This window comes from Pleurodeles waltl, chromosome 12, assembly GCF_031143425.1.
Source record: "Pleurodeles waltl isolate 20211129_DDA chromosome 12, aPleWal1.hap1.20221129, whole genome shotgun sequence".
Taxonomy (NCBI): domain Eukaryota; kingdom Metazoa; phylum Chordata; class Amphibia; order Caudata; family Salamandridae; genus Pleurodeles; species Pleurodeles waltl.
In genome coordinates this window covers 355842106-355859430 of record NC_090451.1, presented here as the reverse complement: position 1 = coordinate 355859430, position 17325 = coordinate 355842106, and the positions used below count along the sequence as shown (strand labels likewise).

The window sequence follows — 17325 nt, the reverse complement described above, 5'->3', positions numbered from 1 at the left end:
ACCCGGACACCGCTGGCTGCCTTGCCGTGCAAAACATTACCTCCATAGGAACTTTTCTAAAAAAAAAAGTCTATGTCCAGAGGTCAGCCGTGCCCGAGCCCAATTCACCTTGTGTAACCGGATTGACCTTAACTTTTGAGTTTGCCCCAGTATTGCACTAGCTACTAGATACCCGCAGTTGGCGCAATGATCTGCTATTTTTCTCTTAAAACTTTAAAAATTCATAACTACTGTCCTACATATTTGATTTTATTTGTTTTGGTGGTTTTTTTATTTATTAGAATTCATAGTATGTTTCTAATTTGGTTTGGGGTCTTTTTGTGTTGTGTTTTCGCTTTGTTACCTTTTCTGTGGTGCATATATTCTTAACATAGTGCCTTTAAGTTAAGCCTGACTGCTGTTGTGCTCAGCTACTTGAGGGTTAAGCACAGGTTAGTTTAGTGATATCTGTGCTTCACCATGACAAGGAGAAGTGTTCCTACCTCCTCCCAAACAAAAACTCATATTCTCACAAACATTATGTTTGAAACAGTACTATGTGAGTTTCTTACCAATATAAGAATAAACTCCTCAGAATACTTCACTTCATTTAGCTTCATCTTCAAACTAGGCTTCCTAAAAGAAAACAATAAATCTCCAAGGTTTTAAAAATATCTGGCAACAAGTTCCTGGCTTCAGCAACAAAATATCTAGATTGCCCTGCAAGGTTGCTTTAGACCACAAGGAAACATGTAGTTGAGATCTTCAAAATGGCCACCACCATTTCAAAACATAGTGAGTCATGTGGCTTAATGGGAAATGTAATTTTTAGAGTATCCTCTGGAGATGAAAAGCCTTTCACTGAGTACTGCCAACATTCTGAGAGCCTTGCCAGTATTTCTCTCCCCTGAATAAAGCATTCATGACTTTTGGAGCACTGCACTTGTGTACCCACAGAGCACAGAAAGGGAACCTTATACCACAGATTATGACACATATGGGGTGAAGCCAGTCTTTTTTTAACTGGGCTTCGGCTATGCAGAAGTATATCTAAAAGTTTGGGACATCAAACCCTCTTTCTCAAACTGAAGAGTTGTTGCAACCCATCATATAGGAGGCTGCCTGCTTGCCCATACCAGACATGAGAGTGGAGATGAGCTTTAGAAAATAACTTTAGACAATATAATTGTGGTGCTGGTAAACAAATACAGACATTTTGGCAGTATGATAATTTTTATTATTGCAATCCTGCCAGCCACAGACAGCTGCAGTGTGTGCAAACTTTTCAAGCATTGGGCTGTATATTTCAGCAGTAACAATGCCCCAATCCATGTGGATCTTTCTGTCAAGATGTCCCCTCTCACCAACGCAGTAGAAAACCAGTGATATGTTCCCTGTACTGGTAACAGTAGTTTACCCCTAAGGGGTTTTGCCCTTTGTGTGCATGGTGTTCCCTGAGCCAATACATTAAAGGTGAAATGGCTAGCACGGATAGTAATGAGGATAGAAGGCTCCCATTTCTTCTCCCTCTAGCTCTTTGCATTGGCTGAGAGATGCAGCCATTTATCCTAACTCCACCTGTGGGACCATAGTATAGTAATTTAATTAACTTGATGAAGTGTTCACCTACACCAAACCACCTCTGTTGAGTCAGAAACATCAGGAGCCAACAGCCGTTCCAGCAAGACAGAAGCCTTCATAGCATCACGAAAGACACAGACTACACCCAGTTCTGGATTTAGTTAATTAAATATGCAAAAAATGAGTGAAGGTTGCAGGAAAATGCTTTGCCTAGTATAAACCTGATTTTTGGAGGGTAAGACCAGTCCCACCATCAGTTGGGCAAGACGGGAGCAAAAGGACTTTTGTTATCAAAATAAATTAAGTACAACAGTTGGGAGGATTTGCATAGCAAGTCATGGTTTATAATGTTTCAGCAGGACTGAAATTACAGCTTCTATGGTAACATCCTGTCACTGACTTTGAGCAAGTGTGGTGCCAGTCACCTTCAAACTCTTTATAAAGTGAGGTCACCTTCACCTGGAACCTTGCCACTTTACCTAAGGCAGTCTTCATTTCTGCCACCATTAAATATCCAGATAGATATTGCCTACATGTGAATTCCAACCATGCAATTGTTATTTCCTCTAGTTATCTGCGTATGATTAACCTTGTGAGACTTAGCATAGTTGTCTCTAGACAGTGTACAGTGTAAACTTTCTAGAGACAACTGTGAACATTGTAAGGATTCCCTCTAAGCCTCCCACAATCTGCCCAATTACTTTTAAACTCCTGTCACTATGTTGTGTGCCCTGTGGCCCCTGAGCATCCATGCTAACATTTACTAGGGGTGCTGTTCTTCACCGTATAGTCTAGTTGTGGCATTTTTGCTGGAGAATCCAACTTTCTTGTTGGCAAAGCCTCTGAAGGATAGCAGTGTCTGGTCTAATTCTGCCATTAAAGTTGTCAGACCCAGTTTGAAGGGGGGGGCAAGGGCCAAGCAGAAGCTACTGGGCCTCAATCACAAGGTCTAGGATTGTTTGCCTTTGATGTCCTGGGCTATGTCCTACTAGGACTCTGCAAACGTTGACAAGTACAAGCCCTTTAGAACGTGACTCTCCGTGGTAGTGTTTTCAAGCAGTCAGAGGCTTCTCAGAGAGCTAGTGTACAGGGACTCAAACTCTGAAACTAGCATTCCCAGAGCAGCACAATAACTGATTGTCCAACCAATTGCTTTACTTTCAAATGGTTCTTTAATACACAGCAAAACTAAATACTACACTAAATACTACATATTCAATAACGGTCAGGTACAATTTAGTAAACTTGGTCCTTATGCTAGTTGTGCCTTAGTTAGCTATCTTATTCCTCATACTGGGGTTCCCCTCCCTTCTGGTCTAGCTGATTCTCCTCTTTGCAGGAATAGTGGTAATAATGTGAATTTAGGCTTAGGTGCATATTACCCCACCTTGAGAAGCGGCAAAGCATTCATCTGTCATAGTTTATGCAGTCTTCATCATGGTAAGTTCTGAAGATGTTCAGCTGTGGAATGGCAGCTAGATGACAGCAGCACATAGCCCTTCTCCCACTTCTGGGAAGGTATGCATGCCACAGTTCCGATGCTTCTTCCTCTGGCTCAGTGTGGTTGAGGCTGAAGAGAGGTGGTGGGAGCAGAAAACAGAAACTCAGTCAGTAAAACAAATAACCTGGGGTCGTGGAGGCCCCACACGGCCATACCTTATCACCTGCTTCTGTGTGCTAGGGTTCACCTATGTCCCAACTAAGAGTACTAGATGCCTCAAGCAAAAGTGGCTCTGGTGACACATTAGTCCCTGTACACTGTGAGGCTCTCCCTTCTTTAGTCAGAAAACCTGGAATTGGAACAAGTGAGTCCCCTTGCATAAAAAGGAGACACAAATTGTGGATCCTCTGTCAGCACTTTCAGAACGTTTTAGGGTGGTTGTCAATTCAAGTGTCCTTTCCAGGCTGGTCTCCAGACCTAGCCTTGGTGTAGTATGAAACCCCTCACAGCAGGGCAGTCGATACCCTTGTGCAGCATCCACAACAGAGGCAGAAAGAGCTGTGAGCTGTCTGTTCCTGGCTGTCATCAGCCATACTAAAGAGTGATCAGGAAAAGGACAAAAATGGGCTAATCTAAGGGGTGCTATTTAGCATGAACAACTGAGACTGCAGTCATGCCCTTCACCCCCACCGTTTACCAGATGGCAAAGCAAAATGAAGAAAAATGAACATCCTTTCTCAGCAAAAGGCCTGGAACGCTTGTCTCCTCTATCCCCACTCCATTGTCTAGGCCACTTCCTTCTTGGGTTGCCACCTGTCAGTTTTTTTTTCAGTCATCCTGACAAGTATTTTACTTTATGATGGATAATATTGATTATTGCTAATTCCTCACCTTGTGAATAGTCCCAGGCACCAGACTGGAACCTAAGATTTTTCTCAGCAATTTCCTCTTGTGCTGGTAGGGGCCACAATATAACACCCACCTTAGCATCTTTTTTTTTTTGGTTGTTTTTTTTAAAAATTATTTTATTTATTGATTATTGCATGAATACAGAACAGACAACAACACAAACAGCCCCCCGTTTATAGCAACAAATTGCGCATGGTACAGCCCTCCTCAGCCTCAGGATTTATCCTGCTCGACAAGACTCCAAGCAATCCCCGCAATGTACATCAAGTCCTATAGCATCATCACCAGCTCAGCTCACCGGTCTTCCGTCCAAAACAGTCCACGTATATAGTCCAGGAGGGATCTAATACCAAATATTGAAGCCAAAATAACAACAAGAAAAGGAAAAACAAACTAGAAGATAGACAAGAAAGGCAGGCAGAGCGCGCAAACCAGGGTGCACCAACGGGCTTCAGCTGTGCACAGACCGTAACACAATCCGAGGGAGCAAGGAAGGGCATCAGAACGCGAGCAAACACACATCATTCCGCCTGCTCATTTCTGGATGCCAGGTATTCACGCAGAGGAGCCCAAATATCCTTCGGCCGAGAGCCTTCAGGCATAAGCTCCCAAAAAAATCATCAGCTGATCTTGACAAAAGGCAGTGTCCCGCAGCCATTCAGACCCACGCGGCGCTCGCACCCTGCCCCAACACATGGCGACTCTGCACTTACCTAGCAGCAAAAGTAGGCCAACCAACCTTCTATGGGGTCCATTAATCTCATTCACACACCCAAGCAGCGCAACCCTGGGGGAGATGGGTATCTCTGATCCAGTTACCTCAGCAATTATGTGCAAAACCTCCACCCAGAAAGCATGAACCTCCACGCAGTCCCATGCCAGGTGCAGAAAACCCGCGTCTGGAGCACAACAATGCTCACAGCATGCACCCGCACGCAGACTGATGGAGTGAAGCCCGCTAGGTGTATGATATAAGCGATGCAGAAACTTAAAATGCAGCAGCCGCAGCCTATAATTTGGGGATAGTACTCTCATATGGCCGCAGCAGCTCCGCCACGTTGCCTCCGTGATAGGTTCAACCAACTCCCTCTCCAGTGCCACCCCTCTGCTCCTGGATGCAATTATACAGTTTGGTAACTAGTTTTCATGGCGATTGCACGCAGCACAGCACCTCCAAAGCACGGCATTCCGAGGGTGCCTCCGGCAAGCCTGGGAACCGAGCCCGCAGCATAGCGCCAACCCTGAGAGCGTACATCCGCTGCAGCGCAGTTATGCCACTGTCATCGTGTGCCTCCGAAAGGGTAATCAGGCGACCGTCCACAAACCAATCTCCCAGCTCCGTTAAGCTTGCATCCTGAAGAAATCCGCGCACGCCACCGTCTCGAAACATCTGGGCATCGGCAACCGCCATAATGGGCAGCGAAGGAGCAAACGGTGTATCAGCACCAGCATCCCCCACGCTCTCGCTGTACATGCCACCGTATCGACCCCCCTAGGTCGAGACTGAGCCCGGCCCCCAAGCACTCGCACCAACCCATCCAGCCACACTGCATCACTTTCTGGTGCCAGATGCAGTAAATATCGATTCGGACGCAACCAGTAGTATGCAAAGTGCGCTTGTGCACAGTTATAGTATAACTCAAAATCTGGAGCAGCAAGCCCACCCAACTCGAACGGCAGCGTCAGCCTCTCCCAAGAAATGCTGGGCTGGCTACCCGCCTATACCAAACGGATCAGAGCAGAGCGCAGGCGCCACAGGAAACCCCTCATGAGTGGAAGCGGGAGGTTAACGAAGAGGTACAAGAATTTGGGAAGAACCACCATCTTCACAATAGCAATCCGCCCAATCAATGAGAGCAGTAAGGCACGCCAAGCCTCGATCTTCTCCTCCAGCCACGACATTGCAGCACCGTAATTAGCCAGCCAAAGGGTGTCAACATCGCAACTCAACTGGACCCCCAGATAACGCACCGGGCCCTCCGCCCACGCTATGGGGTACCGCGAGTCGAACTTCGCCACTCTCGGAGTCAAAGGCAGGACCACCAACTTCGACCAATTGATCGTGATGCCAGAGAAGGTGACAAAATGCACAATCTCATCCAGCAAGATGTCTAAATTCCAATCAGGATTCCGCACATATACATAGACACCAAGACGGGCCTCTGCCGAAACTGCAAATCTCTATCGTTATGTTTCTGTCGCAGCCCCGCCGCCAGGGGCTCCATCGCCACCGCAAAGAGTAGCGGGGACAATGGGCAACCTGACGCGTGCCACGGGCAGCAGGAAATGGGGCTGACACGCACCCGTTTAACCACAGCCGAGCAGTGGGCAGAGTGTGCAGTAATCTAATAAACTGCACAAAGCGCGTGCTGAGGCCCACCCGGGCCAGAAGCGCAAACATATACTCCCATGCTAAAGAATCAAAAGCCTTGGTGGCATCTAAAAACACCGCCGCTGCCCTGTCATCCACCTCCATCAAGAGTGCGACTGCAAAGAATGTGCGCAAATTGTGACATGTGGACCTCCCAGGTACAAATCCCGACTGATCCGGGAGCACCAGTCTAGGAAGCTGCAGCTGCAAACGTGCCGCGATCATTTTAGCCAGGATTTTGTTATCAATATTGATCATAGAGAGTGGACGATACAAGTCACAGCGAGCCAGGTCCTTCCTGGGTTTGAGAATCGTGACTATCAGAGCTTCCCGGAGCGAGGCAGGAAGGATCCCAGTCTCCAACGACTCCGCGTTTACCTCCAAGAGGTGTGGGGCAAGCATATTCATGTATTCCTTGTAAAACGGGGGGGTCAAACCATCAGTACCAGGAGATTTATCGCCAGGCAGGCCGCGAATCGGCGCATTCACCTCCTCCACGGAGAACGGAACATCCAAATACGAACGGTGTGCCTCGTCAAACCACACTAACGCAATATCAGCAAAATACGCCTGCGCCGCCACTACGTCTAGACCCTCCGGAGCAGCATACAGCTGCACAAAATACTCTGTAAAAACTTGCATAACGCCATTCGTCCCAGTCACTCACTCGTCCTCAGCCCCCACAATCTCAGTGACATAGTTACTGGCCCAGGGCCTGCGCAGCATATCAGCAAGTGTGCGCCCAGCCCTCTCCCCATCACCATAATGGCGGGCCCGGGCGTGCCTCCCCATAAAACAGACTTCTCTGAGGGAGGCCTCCTCATACAAGGACACCTCTCGTCGGAGTTCCGCCAGTACCTTGCCCGACCAACTCACCGCCAAACACTTTTCCAGCTCCGCGATCCTCCCCTCCAGATCAGCCATTTCCCGCCGCAGGGTCCTCAACATTCCATGCTGTTTCGAGAGGCATTTCCCCCGAATGACCACCTTAAATGCCTCCCATAATGTAACCGCCGTCCTCACTAAACCCCATTTTCAGCAAAGAACAGCACAATCGCCTCGCGCACCTCCGCACGAAAGGCTGCATCACGAAGCGCACCATAAGGCAACCTCCACATGAACGACCGGCCCAACTCGCTGGGTATCTCCAATACTAACCTGACCAGTGAGTGGTCCGTCAAAGTGCGAGGGAGATGATCTACCGAACTCGTCCAAACCTCCACGTCTCTCGTGCCCAACCTGCGATCAATACGGGACCAGCTACAGTGGGCGTAATTCACACACGTACCCTCTCTAACATCTCCGTGCATCTGCCTCCACAGATCTACTAAGGCACAACTCTGCATCACCGCCGCCAGTGCCTTCGCTGCTGCAACATGCTGCACTCTAGCCACACTCTCGCGATCCATCCTTGAATCCAGGATCACATTAAAATCGCCACCCCAAATCACTGCACCGGCACCCAGCGACTCCAACAAACGCCACAGCTCTCAGAAAAACTCTGGGTTGTGCACATTTGGATCATAGACAGCAACCAGCCGGCAGGCTCTGTCCGACAACGTGCCACTCAGCAAGACATATCTGCCGTTTGGGTCGACAACCACCTTACGGGTGCGCCACTGTAAACCCTTGCGCAGCAAAATTGCCACTCCACTTGCGTAACTCGAATATGTCGAGCAGTGAGTCTCGCCAATCCACCCTGCCCTCAGTCTGCCCAGCGTTGACGCCACCAGGTGGGTCTCCTGCAGCATACAGATATCTATTTCATGTTGTTTAATATACGCTGCCACCAGACGCGCCTTCCGCCTGTCATTTAGCCCATGCACATTCCACGTCAACGCACAGCCCAACTGAGCCCACCCCATCCCCCTCCAACGCAGACCCCCCAATTGGGTCATATCAGAAACCCACCCTCCCAAACCCCGAAACCACCCCTTTAAAGCGTAAGCACAACAATAAGGACTCATCCTAGGGGCGATAACCGGCCTATCAGCTCTCCACCCAGTATAAACTAGGAGAGAGGGGCACAAGGGCCGAACAGCAAGTTAAACAATGGGTGATCCTATGTGCAGAAGCGGATCCTCACATCCCATCAGCTTCAGCCAGCACCTCCAGCCCAGCAGCGCACCGACTAGTCATTGTCACTCAAGGTAGCTCTCTCAGATCCGGAGCCATCCGGCCCGCAGTCTCCGGCCGCCTAGGCAAGAGTCAAACAAACTTGGCTGCCTGTTTGGGATCCGTAAAATACAGTACCTTTCCTTCATGCCGCACCCTTAACTTAGCAGAGTACAGCAGGGAGAATCTGATGCCCGCCTGATTCAGCAATCGCTTGGTCGGCAAAAAGGCGCGTCGCAACGCCTGCGCGCCTGGGGTATAATCAGGGAAGAAGCTCAGTTCAGAGTTTTTATACACCAGCGGCTTCCTCTCCCTTGCTAGGCGGAGGACAGTATCTCGATCTCGATAGTTCAATAGTCACGCTATGATTGGTCGTGGATGGGTACCCGGCGGAGGCCCAGGCCCCAGAGACCTGTGGGCCCTTTCGACCACCAGCATCCGGGAGAGCTCGCCCGCAAACAGGTCCGACAGCATGCTCTCCACAAAATCCTCCATGCGGCCCATATCGGTGGCCTCCGGCAGCCCAACGATACAAATATTATTGCGTCGCGTCCTCGCCTCTAAGTCTTCATTTTTATTCCGGATCACCTCCAAAATGCGCTCCATTCGCGCAATCTGGTCTCTATCCCCCCGACTTGCGTCCTCCATCTCTGACATTCGCGACTCCAGAACCTCAAATCTGGAATCATGATCGTGAACACAAGCTTTGATGCGGTCTAGCTGTTCAGTCACATGGTCCAGCTTCGCGTCAATTCCAGCCAGACTATTCTTGAGCTCTAAAAACATGGACCTCACTGACTCCTCCGAGCTTCCCTCCTCGGCTCTGTCACTACAGGACAGCGAAACAGGAGCCCCACTTCTCTTTTTCCCACCATCAAAGGTGAGCTTTGCCTGACGCTGATCAGCCTTGCCCACGATCTCAGCTCAATCTGTAACCGACTCCTCCACACAAAAAATTGAATGAACGTTATCCAGTCCAAGGGACTTCCACCAACAAGCAGCCCCTTTGCAGCCACTCAGGTCTCACCTCACCGGTCTGCCAGACGACGCGCAGGGCATCAGACGAGCGCCTAGGCACCCCACACGGCAGTCCAGTCTGCACCAGCCCCCGCCGTCAGCCACCGCCAGCACCAGCTCCAGTGCAGTAATTCCTCCTTACGCTGGACAGGGTCAGGGCCCAAGTAAGGACCAGCACAGCAGCACGGGGGCTACCCTCCAGGCCCCCAATCAGCCACTGCCGGCCCGGCCCCGACCCACCCGGATCAGTCCGCCTCCTCCTGCTCTCCAATGCCCAGACGCCACGACTATTCCAGCCGCACTCAAGCAGCCCCGTACATGTCAGCCGTCCCAGGCCTGCCAAAAAATCCAACAGCACCTCACTCCTCAAGGTGCTCTCCAGTGCCGCTCCTCCAGGTTCCTATACCCTAGCTGCGCGCCAACAGCGGGCACCGGCGCCCAGCAGAAGTCTCCCGGGCCTCCCAGGTGGCCCACCCTCCTCTCAGAGGCAGCCCACTGCCGGCTCCCAAGCCCAGCTCCGCCCGCACCCACCTGCGCCACCAGACCGCGGGGGCGTGAAGGCCACAGGGGCCGCAAGAGCCGCGTGGGCTGCGGCTCGATCTAGCCGCCGAGGGCCCTCGCTATCCAGGGGCAAAAGGGCCCCCGGATTATCCACCCACTCCCTGAGCATCGCAGCTCGGGAGCTCCAACTGCCGGAGCGCGCGCACACTTCAATACCGCGCTGCGCAGCCGGGCCTCCTCTTTCGAATGAGGATCTCCGGTGCCAGCCTCCGCTACAGACCGCTGCTGTGGCGCCGAGGTCCTCACAGGCTCACAACCCAGTCCGCCGCCATCATCATCGCCCGTTAGGGGTAATTAAAGGATAAACGGCTCGCGGCCCGGCAGAGCCTCACAAAGTGCCGGCCATCTTGCCCGGAGGCCAGGCCACGCCCCCAACTTAGCACCTTGACATCAGTTTCTTTCTTTCCATACCTTCTGAAGCAGATCCGAAGCTTGTTCAATTCATTCTGTCACTGACAGGACATTCTTACATAAAATGTTTCCAGTGTGCAAGGGGCATGTCTTCCCCTAAAGCAACGGGGTTTACACTCTAAAGATTGCCACAGATGTCAGTGATACATCCCCACGAGGTCTGTCTTTGGAGTCTCTGCTCCTTGCACGACTTAGCCTTGTGTGACAAATGCGCTTGAATGTCTGAAGGCCATCAAGGACTGAAAAGCCAAACTCCAGAGCTGATCAGTGAAGGAAGGCTTGAAAGGCCCAATCAAAGTCGAGGATGCCAATACATTCCTCGCCCCAAGGCTGGTCGCTAGAGAGCTCTTCATCCCACTACAAAACTTCAGGTAAGTAAAAAAAAAAAAAAATACAGGAAGTCCAACATGGTTGCCCTTCGTCCCGCTACTCTCATCAGGTGTGGTCACACGGGTGTCAGGGTACCTCTAAATCTTGGTCCCCCAACATGGAACTGACTCCAGCACAAGTTTCAATCCAGCACAAATTCCCAAGGACATAGGCGTCGCCACAGATAATTCAAGCCTTTTCAAAAAGGCTATGTTGTGAATTTCTAGTGCCCTTTTGGAGCCCTCTGGCATTGGGCATCGCTCTTTAAATCACCTGTTGTGATGCGTTTCTAAGAAGCGCTGACCCACGTTTCCACCAAAACCTTTTGTGATGCCCTAATGCAATCTGAATTTCGATCTAACATTTCTAATGTGCTCCCTAATCAAACTGATGTACAGTTGTCCATTGAGGCCTGCCCTGAAGGCATTACTCCTCATAGTGATCATGTCAGCATGTGGCATGAGTAAGCTACAGGTACTTCCTGTCCAACAACGGTATACTACTTTCTTCCCATACAAGCTTAAGCTAGGGACTAAGGCAGTGTTCCTTCTAAATGTTATCCCGCCCATCCACATAGAGCAGACTTAGTACCCTGCCAACTTTCTTTCCCCCTCCTCATCCACCCAAGGAGGGAAGACTCCATTGCTGAGACCATATAGAGCTCTGAACTTCTACATTGATTGCACTAGGGACCACTAGGTGGACAATCAACTCTTCATTGGATCCCCTGATACGAAGAAAGGAAAGCCAGTACAGAAAAAGACAAATCTCCAGATGGATTGTTCTTTGTATTAGGATATTTTATGTATTGGCTAAGAAATAGCCTCTGTGTTGCTGTGCGGAGTGCCGTTTTCAGAGATCTGCCAGGCTGCGATGTGGACATCAGTTAACATGTTCATGAAGCACTACTGCCTGACTAGTCAAATATGATAGGAAGGGCAATTTGCCATTCAGCCCTGTAGGGTTTCTTTGTCTGAAACATTCCACACACCCAATACCTGTGGACACACTCCTTTGGTAACTATTCAGAAGTTGAAGAATCTGGGATTAGAAGTATCCATCAGTACTTTTGGTAACTCGCTTTATGGTGGATACTCTAACTGCAGATCCCTCAACCACCCTCCCTTCTCCCTGTTTTGTGGAATGGACTCAGTTGGCCCACACTAAAAAGATTTCAACCAGAAATCTGCACACTAGTACAATTTGGTTATTAATGGCTCCACGTCTGATGGTATGGACCAGTATTAGAAAGAAACTGATGTTAACACTTGGAGGTGATGGTTATATTGTGGCCCCAACATATTTTCCAGGATGGGAAAGGCCAGACGTAGATCTGCACAATGCCATCTACTGAAACACAAGGGACTTAGTTAGAAAAATCTCCAGAACCATTCTAGACCCTGGGGTATTCACAGGGTGACATATCTTCAGTTAAATAGAGTATCCACCAGAAAGAGCATTACCAACAGTAAGTAACTTGCTAATTCAACCTAAAACAAGTATTTTTAGTATTTTAACGTATTTCTTTATTCGATTTTTATTGTATTTACTTTCATACACCCAATACAAACAACTATCCCCCTCCCTCCATCTGACAATTCATATAAGGTGATTGCATATTGGTGTCCTTTCCGTTCTTTATCACAGATATCAATCCCCAAACCTAGCCCTATCATCCTACGTTGTACACATTCTTTCCTTTGTCCATGGATCAACCAGTAATCTTATATGCATCTTCTCACCCTCCCATCTATTTGATCCATACATTCTGGGTATTCCTAAACACTTCCTGCCCCATTCCGAGGCAGAGGTGAAATCATATCCTCCCCCATCTGCCTGCTCAAAGGCTGTTAGTGTGTCTTCCCATGATTCCAGATCTTCAGTCACTTTTTCATCTCTTTAGGACATTCTAACATATGTTTCCTCTGCCATCGCCTATTTAATGGTATTTCTCGCCCAGAGCGATGTAATTGGCCACACAATGCCTATGCGCCTTTTTGTTAATAGCAAGGCTAGCTGGTGAAATTTAAACTGCATCTTTCTATGCTTTGGCATTCTCATGATTCTTAGGAGGCACTGCCTCAGAGCAAGACCAAGCGTAATCCTTGTGGCTCTTCGGAGTATCATCACCACCTCCCTCCAATAAGCTAACATTGCATCATAATACCAGGGTAGGTGAATAGTAGTCCCTGTCCACATTTGGGGTAAGATTCTGAGCGATCAGCATAAATTCAGCTTAATTTAATCGGAGTGAGATGAATATGATGTACATAGTTGAAATTTATTAGTTTGAATCTTGCATTGCCAGAAACCATCTTTATCAGGTCAACCTTTCAATGCTTACCCAGATCTGCCCTCCACTACAGCTCTACTTAGACGCTCAAGTGTCCACCCTATCCCACACTAAGAATTGCCTGAAGGGTCTCGGTGCAGAGGGTGGGAGCCTCCAGGAACTGAGTCCAGATGTCTGTTGGGTGGTACTCGTTTTTCATACTGTAGGTATTAGCCCTCCACCACAAATAATATCTCCTGTGCTTCCAGATAGGAGATTAATTGTTCCCTAGGATACAGGTCCCACACTAGCCAACATCCTACTGTCTTCTATTGTGTGATCAACATATTCTTGCTAATATCTTGGAATAGCTTTAACACTCATACCTCAGATCCCTAGAGAAGGGAGTCTGTTGAAGGACCTTAAGGACTATTGTTCCCAGAGACCCGAGATATGGATATTCCCCTTCTACCCTTGCCCCTCATCAGTAGTTCTAGCAGAGGTCAGTCTGCACATGTCCCCTGTAGCAGGTGTTTCGCCAAGTTGTCTGTATCTGATGCTCTTTTTCTGGTGTGTTTTATGTTTGCTGTGTAATCATATAGCTCTATATCGGGAATATAAGTAATAGTTGAAACAGCAAATGCAAAAACATGCATTAAAATGCAATCTGGAGCTTCCTAAATGATCTCTGTTTAAAGTACACAGAGACAGAAAAGCCAGATAAATAGAGGATTTTACACACATTCCTTTTAAAGTATCACATCCTCACCCATAACAGAATCTTAAAACATGAGGACATGGCCAACTGTTTTTTTGTGGAAGGCGGCAACTCTCTCTCCCTCCAGCCTCAGTAATGTCAGAAATACACTTCCAATGTCAGGGAAAGTAACCATAACTCCATCTTGTGCACAAGGTCAGATGAGTGGTATCCAATATTAACTCCAACGCCCTCCGAAAATCTGGCACACTCATATACACAATGCAGGTACATGCAGGGCATACACATAAACATGCCCAGAGTAAACTTGGGAAGTTAGAGCTAGAATCAGTGTTAGCACAGAGAACTTTACAGCAGCCTTCACTCCAATGACACAGATACAAAGGTCTGGTCACAGTTATGGAATCACAAAACACAGTATGCTAAACTCATGACAAGGACTGTAGTCCACTGTCACTGCATGGAGGGCATCCTTGGGGCATCCCTTTGAGTCATAAGCCAGGCCGAGGACCTCACTCATGTCAAACCTAGACCTCTGCGCATACAGCAGATTAGATGTGGGGCTACAGCCAAAAATAAAAAAATAGAAAACCATATATGTGCAATCAAGCACTGAAGGCAGAGGACCATGGCTGTACATGATGCAGAGTACAACCCTGTTGCAACAAAGTCTTGTCCTTAGATGGTGGTGGTTATTTCTCAAGGCCTGCTAGCTTGTCTTCTAAAGGACTTAAGAACCCCAGCTTGTTTGGGGATGCTTAAACCTTGTGTTTACACTTTAAAACCCCACAGACCACAGTTTGATTGTGTTTCATTCTTAAATACAGCATTTGGCAATGCATCAGTGTAAAATCTTTGGTAGTCCGCCGGGACACCTTTAAGGGGATTTTTAAGCCTAGTAGTACTGGATAATGAGCTGATAATGTATATGGTTTGTAAGTTACCACAGTATTACATAGGAGCAGTCTTTTAGACCTTAGCCACTATGGGTGAACCTTAATCTTTGTCTGTCCCTGGTATTCGCTTAGAATAACCAGTTATGTGCCCACAAAAAGTAGGAATCAAGCTCATAAATAAACTAGGAATCAACATCATGCAGCAGTCAAGCACCTACATCACATGCCATTTATGACACCCTAAAAATATACTTCACTCACAAATAGCCCATGTACATAAGTACCTGATAACCTCAAAATAGCAAAACACAATCAATGGCATGAATATCCCTTAACCAAGCCCACTCACTAGTCCTCTGGAGCCTACACTAAATACCTCCTTCCCTAAGTTCATATCCCCTGCTCTAGATCCTCAGTGACCTCCTAATAGTACCTCATTGCTAAGACGATAACCCTTCACCATCTACACATTACTAAGAAGTGGTACATGTTCACATAATTTTAAATTGCTTAAATAAACCCCAGTTAATAAATCTATACTAAACACAGAAAACCTGGACAGCAACTTGGTCATCGAATGCTTAATTTTAAACCAGTTCGGGTATTTTTCAGGATGGACAAAAATGAGTCAGAAATTGACATCTTCTGAGCATTCTGAATGCTACAACTCTGTTTGTACAGGCTTCAGCATTGTAGCATCAGCATTTAATTTTTAAAGTGTTAAATGGCAAACAATCAATTATGTATATTACTGCATCATAGAAAGTCCTCTGTTATGTTGTTTACAAGCAACATATTTGAGTAATTATAACGCTGTCTTGCTCACACAACCTGAAATTAAAATGTACATCCATCACAATTACAATTAAAAAGTAAAAAAGGTGGACTAAAGTGTTGTATTCTACTGTTTTCCACAGGAGATGAGCTGTATCCAGAAGAGCCAGATTTGACAGGAGAGAAGAAATTTGTTCTATCTCCAGATGTTTTACTGAAAAGCGTGAGGAGGCTTCACAGAATAGAACATCGTGACCTTCATTCTATGAATATCTATGTAAACATTCAGCCAAAATATAAACACATCAATCCTCTTACTGTGAACTTGAACAACTGTACAGGCTGCTATAGTCAGTTATAATCAGTCATATCAATGACTACCTGAGCCTTAATGATTAAAGTAAGATAACATGTTCTGATAATCTTTTGTCTAAATTACTTTCCAGTGCATAACCATGTTTCATAACAAGGTTCATACGTGTACTATTAACATATATAAATATTGATGGGTAACAGTGAACTATAGAGATATTTTTGTACTAAGGGGTTCTGAGTGACATCATATAGGCAATGAGAGTGAAGCTCAGAGTGTCTATGATGTCAATCAGGAACCAGAGGTGAAAATGATCCCTGTAATTCACTTTTTACCCATCTATAATTTTACGTTATGTATGCAGTTTTGTATAGTTCACTATCACTCAGGAGGGTATCCTGCTGCTGAGCAGTTGTGAGTTTAGGTCCAACTAGGGCCTAGTGGGACTACTCACAAAGCCAATCTTCAGCTTCTAATGGAATTCAAGAAATGAGATGTAGGCGCTTATTTGTAGCAGCAGGTTGATCCATACTTTAGGAGCAATGTAGGAGAAGGCCCGACCACCGGTTCTGGTTGTCCTTATGTGTGGGATTTGTGCACATAGGAGTCCGAACAAGCAGAGGTGTCTGGAAGTTTTGCGAATGCAGATACAATTGTTGAGGTATACTGGGCAAGTATTATGTAGGCCCTCATTATGAACACAACGGTAAAAACCGCTGTGTTCATGCTGGCGGTCAAAACACTGACCGCCAGCGTCCCCGGATCCCCACCGGCCATATTAGGAACATTCCTGTGGGCCGGCAGGCAGAAACATTGTTTCCGCCTGCCAGCCCACAGGAAGGCCTAGCCGGGACATTGACGGCCAATGCCTCTGTGTGGCGGGTGCAGCTGCACCCGTCGCGCAGATCACTTGAGGTACTGCACCGGGGCCCTTGCACTGCCCATGCCAAGTGCATGGACAGTGCAGGGGTGCCCCGGTGCACCCCTTCCGCTAGCCTTTCCCTCCAGGGAAAGGTTGGTGGCTGAGGAAACATTATCCGTGGGGCAGCACCGCTGCCCTGTCGGATAATGTTTCCGACCGCCGCCAGACTGCCTGACGAAGGCAGCCTGGCGTGAGTGAGGGCTGCCGATGGCAGCCCTCATGGGGTGAATTATGTGACGGTGTGGCCCACCATGCCAGCTGGCGGTTTTACCCACCACCGCCGGCATGGCGGGCCACACCGGCATGTTCATAATGACCGCCGTAATGCCTTGAAGGTTTAGGTGAGGAGTTTCAATTGTGTGTGTTTGTGAATGAGGAGCCAGTGGAACTCCTTGAGGTGTGGTGTGATCGAATGCGAGCGCAGCATGAGAGGGTGAGTGAGTTTGGACACTGAGTTCTGAATGGTCTGCAGTCTTCTGGTGAGTTTTTTCTTGATCCCAGCATAAGGGTGTTCCCAGCCTGCTTGTGATCAGGGCATTTGTGAGGGTTTTCCAGAAATTCCCCCCAACATCTTTAGCGTATGGAAGCATGAAGCAGTGATGGCAGTGACTTGGGCGGTCATGTTGAGTTATGGCCCCCAAATTTATCTGTCTCTGCTTTCAACTGCTAAACTTGG

General features: G+C 47.9%; 1 protein-coding gene across 5 annotated transcripts in view; it reads left to right on the top strand.

Moving 5' to 3' along the window:
* The window catches only part of NUDT19 (nudix hydrolase 19), a 168835-nt gene extending 152999 nt beyond the window's left edge, over positions 1-15836 (top strand). For all 5 annotated transcript variants that reach the window (XM_069216569.1, XM_069216570.1, XM_069216572.1 and 2 more), the window contains exon 4: positions 15558-15836. In XM_069216569.1, the coding sequence (XP_069072670.1) occupies positions 15558-15775 (218 nt within the window). In that variant the 3' untranslated portion in view covers positions 15776-15836. The remainder of the gene's footprint in view (positions 1-15557) is intronic.
* The last annotated feature ends 1489 nt before the right edge of the window (positions 15837-17325 follow it).